Source organism: Vollenhovia emeryi, unplaced genomic scaffold (genome assembly GCF_000949405.1).
Source record: "Vollenhovia emeryi isolate VEMERY1.0 unplaced genomic scaffold, V.emery_V1.0 DF939230.1, whole genome shotgun sequence".
In the NCBI taxonomy this organism is placed as follows: domain Eukaryota; kingdom Metazoa; phylum Arthropoda; class Insecta; order Hymenoptera; family Formicidae; genus Vollenhovia; species Vollenhovia emeryi.
The window spans coordinates 336396-344120 of NW_011967136.1; the positions used below are offsets into that span (position 1 = coordinate 336396).

General features: G+C 50.6%; 2 protein-coding genes across 3 annotated transcripts; one reads left to right on the forward strand and one right to left on the reverse strand.

Moving 5' to 3' along the window:
* The first annotated feature begins 394 nt into the window (after window positions 1-394).
* On the forward strand, window positions 395-2319 carry LOC105560445 (methylosome subunit pICln). Of its 2 annotated transcripts, none has more exons than XM_012009575.1 (7): window positions 395-595; window positions 930-1056; window positions 1137-1282; window positions 1428-1604; window positions 1677-1766; window positions 2024-2111; window positions 2188-2318. In XM_012009575.1, the coding sequence occupies exons 2-7, from the start codon at window positions 938-940 to the stop codon at window positions 2195-2197; spliced, it is 630 nt and encodes a 209-aa protein (XP_011864965.1). In that variant the 5' UTR covers window positions 395-595; window positions 930-937; the 3' UTR covers window positions 2198-2318. The 2 variants fall into 2 exon arrangements, with proteins under 2 accessions (XP_011864965.1, XP_011864966.1); XM_012009576.1 differs by lacking the exon at window positions 395-595 and adding an exon at window positions 752-836 and having other exon boundaries at window positions 2188-2319.
* A 145-nt stretch (window positions 2320-2464) lies between these two features.
* On the reverse strand, window positions 2465-7396 carry LOC105560444 (regulator of nonsense transcripts 2). The gene is made up of 2 exons (XM_012009574.1): window positions 7104-7396; window positions 2465-6900 (listed from the first exon to the last, which is right to left on the reverse strand). The coding sequence occupies exon 2, from the start codon at window positions 6887-6889 to the stop codon at window positions 3407-3409; it is 3483 nt and encodes a 1160-aa protein (XP_011864964.1). The 5' UTR covers window positions 6890-6900; window positions 7104-7396; the 3' UTR covers window positions 2465-3406.
* Between the last annotated feature and the right edge of the window lie 329 nt (window positions 7397-7725).

Below are 7725 nucleotides of genomic sequence, written 5' to 3' on the forward strand. Positions count from 1 at the left end.
ACGGAAAGAACAATGTAGCTGCTGTAGCTAAAACTTAGCAAAATAGAGACAGCTAATATTTTAGTTGTGATAGCTCAATATTTTGCTACTGTGCCTATTGTATTAGGTGCGACAGCAAACGGTTTGCTGTCGTAGCAAAATATTGAGCTATCACAACTAAAAATATTAGCTGTCCCTATTTTGCTAAGTTTTAGCTACAGCAGCTACATTGTTCTTTCCGTGTAGAGTGTCAATGTGATGCTACGGAATTTCAGATTTGACCAATCGTAGCGCGGTGTCATTTTATAATCTGCATCATTTTGATCTTCTCGCGAAAGCAGCCCAGGGGTCCCGGAAAATCCGGAGCGACCGACGGTCGAACGGAGGCCACGGATTCGCGTACGCGCGCGCGCGCACGCCGCGTCGCGCGCAGCAGGCAACTTCGGACGGTCCGTGACAACTGCGTTCGTGCAGCCGACGACGGGCGAAGCGCGAGTTGACCGGTGGGTGGACACGGCTTCCGCGTGCGTCGCGAGGGATCTCGACCTCATTGCCGGACGGTTCGCGTTCGGTTCGTCTCGCAGGCAACTATCTCGCCGGGCTAAACGAGGGAGCGGTGAGTCCCGAGATCGCTTGGTTAGAAAGCGCCGGATGGACGGCGCGACACACCGGTGTTTACGAGTCGCGGGTCCCACGGGGCGGAGGGGGAGGGGCGAGCGGAGATACGCGGCTCTCTCTCTCGCTGCTTCCCCGCCGAGGTGTTGACCGCCAGGCAACCGCGACTCCGGCCCCGCGACGTCGACGGCGCTCGCACGTCTAGCTCTGTTTTGTTTTTGCTGTGCGACGCGTCTACGTAGGTGCGCGGTGACGAGCGGGGCTGCGCTGGGTCGTCGCGAACGTGGACTCGCGACACTAGCTGCCTCCGCTAAACGGTGCCTTGCGTTTTGCAGATTGAACCATGGTGGTACTCAGCAGCTTCCTGCCGCCGCAGGAAGGGATACGCCACGAGGAGCCAAATACTACGGTGTACATCAACGACAGGGAGGTAGGAAAGGGCACGTTCTACGTTACGGAGAGGTAATGATTCCACTTCGGTTTGCCGTTCCGCGTGATCCGCGACATCGTGCGCTCTAATTTGTGCATTCTCTTGTCGGCAGCGTACTCTCCTGGGTGGACAGCGACACGCAGCAGGGATTTTCGCTCGAGTATCCTCACATTTCGCTACACGCCATCGCGCGGGATGAACAGGTTCATCCGAGACAATGTTTGTACGTTATGGTGGATGCCAAAGTAGACCTGCCAGGTACGTTTCACTAAGAAGAACATTAATTGATAAATACTATTCCATTTTTGTGGATTTGTCAATCGACTTTGCTCCGACCCGTGTCCGTGCCATTACAACTCGAAGATCGGCCCAATGGGGTAACCGCATAATTTTATTTGCGCAGACATGCCATTACCGCTGTCGTCCGAAAACGGTTCGGAAAACGAGGACGACGATACGGACGCTCCGATTACGGAAATGCAGTTTGCGCCGGATAATACAAATAATTTAGAATTAATGTTTCAAGCAATGAATGCGTGCCAAGCGCTTCATCCTGACCCACAGGACAGTTTTTCTGACGGTAAGTAATCGAATGAGGTAACGATCTTGGTTGCCAATTGGCCGCGACGGTTAAAAACTTGCGAACTTAAAGAGGACATCTACGAGGACGCCGAAGAAGACTACGAGGGTGAATACGATGAAGAGGTTGGCGCTGGAGACGCACCTTGTATCTTACCAACAGGTAATTTGTACCATTATTTGTATTATTCAGGCTGAAATTTCTTTAGAGTAAGTAGCGATGCTTGTACTACACATTTGATATAATAATATTGCATGGTTTTCGGCTTACAAAATGACGCGAAGGATTCGTGTTAAATTGAGGTCTAGCTAGGCTTACACTTGGGGCGAGACACTACCGTATTTCACGATGAATAAATGTTGAATGAACTTGACGTCAACGTAGGGAGCGATAAACCTCGAGTTTTTCATTATTAACAGAGCAAATGGGGACCACTCACACAGGAGCGGAGGCGGAAGAAGCTATGGACATCGAAGCAGGTCAATTCGAAGACGCGGAGGAAGATCTGTAAGAGGCAGTGCAGATGTGCATTTAGTGTTAATTTACATGTTTATCAATTTCATATATGTATGTATTTCGGTAGATATACGTGACGTCGTTATTGCAAAACTTACTACGGAGCCGTATCAAACGTTGAAGCACCTAAAACATTTATTTATATTCATTTTGTACATGGCGATAATTTCCTAGATAAAAATAAATAATTGTACATCAGTGTTGAATCCTCTTCATTTTGTTTCGCTCTTTCAATAGAGAGTTTGATACAACCTGCAAAATTGCACTTGTATGTTGTTCGCCATCTGCAGAGGAGAGAACTTTTTTTTTTCTCAAATAAGGTGTGGAATCATGTTAGAAGTATGGCTGCTGTATATAAATTGATCGTATATTTTATCACAACATAGCTTTTGTTGAAAGCCAAAATAATGATGAATTATAAGTCTGCGTGAAAATGTCTAGTAACAACACTCGCGACACACAAAAGTTATCATGTATATGATAAATCATACGTATCGATGTATAGCTAGTTGCATTAAAAGTGCATTTATATGATACAATAAACCCAGCGCGTAATCAAAAATCGGCAGTGCGTTGCATAGTCCATGGCGAACGAGTTTTTAATATATGTATTTGTTACACATGTATATGTAATATACTTGATACATACCGGCCAGGGAAATGAATTTTATGCATTCGTAATATATATATACACAGGGTGAGGCAATAGCATTGTCCACCTCGAATATCTCCGCTATTTTTAGATGAATGATGACACGAAAAACTTGTAGTTACGAAAGTTGTACTGTATCAAGGGAGCCATAACATGTTAGTAATGTTATCCACTTTTTGAAAAAATATTACTAACATGTTATGGCTCCCTTGATACGGTACAACTTTCGTAATTATAATTTTTTCATATCTCTAAAAATAGCGGAGATATTCGAGGTGGACAAAGTTATTGCCTCATCCTGTATCTATATCGAAGTTAGTTATCGTAACTTCTTTAACGAGGGCTTTATTGTACCAGTCTTGCAGCTTATTCGTTCAAATGCACTAATTTGCATCATTTGTACAATATAATACATTCATCCAAGCTTTGATGCGTACGAGACATCATTAGTCGTTCGTTTCTTCGAAGAAACTCTGAGACAGGTCATAGCGCAAAGCGACAAAACTGATTGTAGCCGAAGTTAGTCGACTTGTTAACTATGCCGAGTTCATCTCACGTCTGTCTCAACTTCTCGATGAAGGTTGACAATCGTGCAATTGTCTTTAGTCTTCAAAAATTATTCGACACTCTTCGTTTATCGAATTTTCTTCGGTCCAAAGATGAGGTCGGCATCGGGCGCTCCTTTAGGATGGTTATACTTTTGCCGCCGTTCTCTGTTCAAGTTGACTGTGACCGGTCTCGTGCTCTGATTCATAGTCTCTTGGTAGTCCTCCTCCTCTTGCCTCTCGGTGATGGTCAAAGTCAGTCTCTTCACGCACGCCTTCTCCTCTTTCTGCTCCTGTTCGCGATTTCTGAGATTCATGGCCAACTCGGACGACACGGGGACCGCGAGATTTTTGTACTGCTGTTTGTTGCCCTTTCGCAGCATCAGTATGAAATCTACCGTGCCGTTATCGGTCGGCCTCTCCTGCAGCTGCTCGTACGTCTTCTTCGTGCTCTTGACGTGCAACGGCACGGAGATGTCGACTTGCTGCGGCTTCACCGAATCTCGCATACGGTCCTGTATATTGTCCGAGACCATCTTGTCCAGCGCCGACAGGAAGTCGTCGTCCTCCGGACAGCTGACGCGCCGTGGCCCGGCCGGCAGAACTGCGTTCAGTTCCTCCGTCACGTCCACAATCACGCCCTCGGTGCCACCTTCCGCCGAGAGACTCTGAGATCGGTCGCCCTGAGTGTTCTCTTGAGTGCCCATAGCGTCGTCCCGTTCCGCGTCGGCCGTCCACTCCTCTTCCGACTGCGCCTCCGAGCAATCTTCGGACTCCTCGAAGTGCAGCTCGGCCATGCCCTTCGCATCCCCGCTACCGTTTCCAGTCACCGCTGCCTCCTCATCGCCCTCCGGAATAACGCCCATGTCGTTTTCGCCCTCCGCGGCGGTGTCGTCGACGGGAGGATTACCCAAGGCCGGGTAGAGGGTGTTGCGCAGCTCCTCCACGGCGCATTGCGCCTCTTTGTAGCTCTGGAACAGCTGCATCTTGGGCCGCAGCATCGTCAACGTGTCGCGATACATGTAATCTATCCCGACGGGGAACGGATTCTCGGGCGTCCAAATCGGGTCCGTGTACTTGAACCAGAAGTAGTTCTGGAAAAATACGAGGAAGTAGTCGAGTCTCTTCTTGCTGGATCCACCGCTAAAGTACTGGCCGCAAGTCTCGAGTAGCGTGCACACGAGACGAATGCGGAAGAGATTATCGGACGGGTCGAGGGCGCTCGGCGACGAGTGGTCCGTGCTGATGCCGAAGGTGATGAGCTGGTACAAGGTACGGAAAATGTCGCCGCTCTCCACCATTCGGTAATTGTACAGCTCACCTAGGTACTTGACCATGGCGATGCGTCGCTGATTGAACTTTGGCAGGTTGATCTCCATGCACAGCCGTATGTCCTCGAACACACCGTCGACTACCTGCGGTCCGATCGTCTCGTAATGCGCCACCAAGCCGGCCAGCAGGCTTCCCACGCATCGGATATTAAGATACTTAACGTTGTAGGCGGCAGTGAGACATTTCACGGCGTAGGACGACACGCTCTCGTCCTCCCAGTCGAGTTTACGCATCCACTTGAGCACCTTGTCGGTATTTGTCTTGGATAGATCCTGATACAGCAGCTTCCTGATGAATTCGTGCACCGGCGGTCTGTCCTTCTTCGCGACGCCGCCGGTCGACTCGGGCGGGTTCACGAAGTAGTACGCGTTCTCGATGATCGTGACGTAGCGCGAGTCGAGCGCGGTGACCGCTTTCTTGCGCATCATCTGCTCCAGGTAGACCTTGGTCCTCTGATGAGAATCCGGCGAGCAGAAGAGGTATCGGCCGCAAACCTCCAGCAAGTTGCAGGCCATTTCGATGTGGTGATGCGTGAAGTCGTGCAGCAGGACCTTCAGGCAGTAGAGCGCCTCTATTTTGGAGTAGAGTTTAAATTTGACGAGCTCGCCGATGTAGCGGACCACCTTGATCTTCGACTCGATGTTGATCTGATCCTTCTTGCGCACGTGGTACTTAAAGTCCTGCTTCAGCATCTGGCAGAGGTCATTGCCGATCTCGGGCATCACCTGATAGAGAATGGCGGTTAGGCGCGAGTAGAAGGGCAGCAGGTCCTGGCGGATCCTAGAAACGCCGAAGAGCGCCTTCACCAGCTTCTTCTTGTTGTGCTTCGTGCTGAGGTGTATCAGGAAGTTGGCCGCGGCGTTGTCGATCAACTCGCGATTCACGCAATTCGGTAGATGCGTGAAGAAAGCGTCCAGCATGATTTTGTTGCTCGTATTGGACACCTGCGGCTCCTCCACCTCCACCTCCGGCGGCTCCTCGATCTTCTCGGTCTCCTCGAGCTCGTCGAAGACAATTTCCTCGTCGAGAGCGTCCTCCGTTATCGCCGCGTCCGTTTTCGCGGTGTCCTTCGGGGTGTCCTTGAGGTACGAGCCCGGTAGGAGGACCACCAGATCCGGTAGCACCTCGTAGAAGCGTCTCGTCTCGTCGTCGCCCCACATATCCTCCAACAAGGTGCTGTCCTCGCCCTCGTTGATCATCTTGAGCGTTTCCTCCGCCTCCACCTTTACCTCGTTGTCCACCGGAAGCTCGGGCATCGGCTCGTCCAGCGTGTCGGAGAAGTTCTGCACGCTGGTCAACAGACGCTCGTAAGAAACTTGCAGAGCGTCCAGCTTCTCCTTCCGCTCCGAGCTCAATTCGCCCCTGGTCTGGAGTATCTTGCGATTCTGCTTCTCGAACGCCTGCAGCTCCTTGTGCTCCTTCACCATGTGCTTGCACATGGAGTTGTAATACTCGCGCAGCAGCAGCCTTACGTTCTGCTGCTTGTCCGGCGACAGTAGCTTACTCTTTGGAATCGAAACGTTCAACCTCTCGGACAGCTCGCGCACTCTCTTCGGCACGAGACCGGCGTAGTCCTCGCCGCAGTGCCGGCAGAAGCTCAATATGATGCTGGCGTTATTGTGCTCCTCCTTGTCCATGTTAATCAGCACAGTGAGCACCGAGCCGAGCAGCGGCAAGCCCTGCTTGTGCGTGAATATCCCAGCGTTCACCAGCTCGGCGTAGAATCGCAGGTCCACCCTCAGCTTGCTGGGATTCGCGATCTTGTCGCAGGTCTTCAACGACAGTATCCTCTGCCAGTTCTCGAAGAAGTGAACGGAGAACTCGGCGTACGTCTGATGGAGGAAGCTGCACACCCTGATGGCGGGCGCGACGTCGTTCATCTTGATCTTGGCGTCCACCAGAGCGGTGGCCACCTCGCTCACGTACTTGGTCAGGTTCAAATTCGCCATGTCCTTCAGCACCGTGTCGAGCTGGGTCATGCTGAAGTTCTTGAGCTTCTTCACGAACGTGGTGTTCCGCTTGAGGCTCGAGTCGAGCTTGCTGAACGACGCGTCCGGCGGCCTCGTGGGGTTCAGATTGGCCGCGCGAATCTCCTCCTTCGTCGCGAGCCTCTGCTCAGTTTCCTGCACGTACTCTGTCAAGAACTGCCGGTCCTCCTCCGAGACGACGCTCGGCGACTCCTCGGCGGCAGCGGCTTCCTTCTCGGCCGGCAGCGCCGCCTCGCTCGCGTTCTCAGACATCGCGGGATATTCTGCAACGCGAAAAAGACCCGTCTCCCGTCGAAGATTAAAGCGCCTCCAGTCAAAATACGATTACATTCGCAAAACGACTCGCGTATCGCGGCGATGAAGCAATCGAGCGCTACCGCTGAGATAACTGAGCGTGACTGAGCGGACACGAGGTCACGTCCTTCCTAAATGGCCACGAATTACTTTACCGACCTTAATTACGTACCTCAGGCGGAGAAACCGCTCGGCAGAATCGCCCCACTTGTTTACTGTCGGGGTCCAAAAATTGGTTAGAAGGTTATGTTATGCAGACGACAATTCAGCCGCACTCCATTTGCTGCACGCGAACCACGAGCGCTACGGACGGCTGCGGAAGCCAAATGACGGGCCGAGATGCACTTCGACACGAACGGACCTGAGTGGACGGTGATTGGTGACGCAACATCGATCGTCTCGATACCTCGAAAATCGAGGTGTCGCACTTCGCATGCATTTCCAACCAATTTTAAATAATATATTTTGAGAGTAACAAACTTTTATATCCCATCGTTACTACATTTTTCCCAGATAGCACAAAGATGAACATAAGTTCATAGAGGATTCATTTTAAAGAAAACATACAGAATTAGAAAAATGAATATCTGAAGAATTCTTGAAGAATTATTTAGTCTCAAACAGTTCGTCTTGAAGTATTCTTCTGAAGTTCATTATAATGAATACTTCGCGATTCAGTACTGTGAATACTTTAAGAATTTATGAGGAATTATTTGTCATGCGCGAGTATCCGCTAACCGCCATCCGGACGTTCTTGTGCAGCGTGTTACCACGTGCAATATTTTGTGTGCGTA

Bases quoted from the DNA above. Each gene is read 5' to 3' on its own strand.
- LOC105560445 (XM_012009575.1), top strand. From the start codon at position 938: ATGGTGGTACTCAGCAGCTTCCTGCCGCCGCAGGAAGGGATACGCCAC. The intron at 1,057-1,136 runs GTAATGATTCCA...TCTTGTCGGCAG, and splicing joins ACGTTCTACGTTACGGAGAG to CGTACTCTCCTGGGTGGACA. The intron at 1,767-2,023 runs GTAATTTGTACC...CATTATTAACAG, and splicing joins ACCTTGTATCTTACCAACAG to AGCAAATGGGGACCACTCAC.
- LOC105560444 (XM_012009574.1), bottom strand. From the start codon at position 6,889: ATGTCTGAGAACGCGAGCGAGGCGGCGCTGCCGGCCGAGAAGGAAGCC.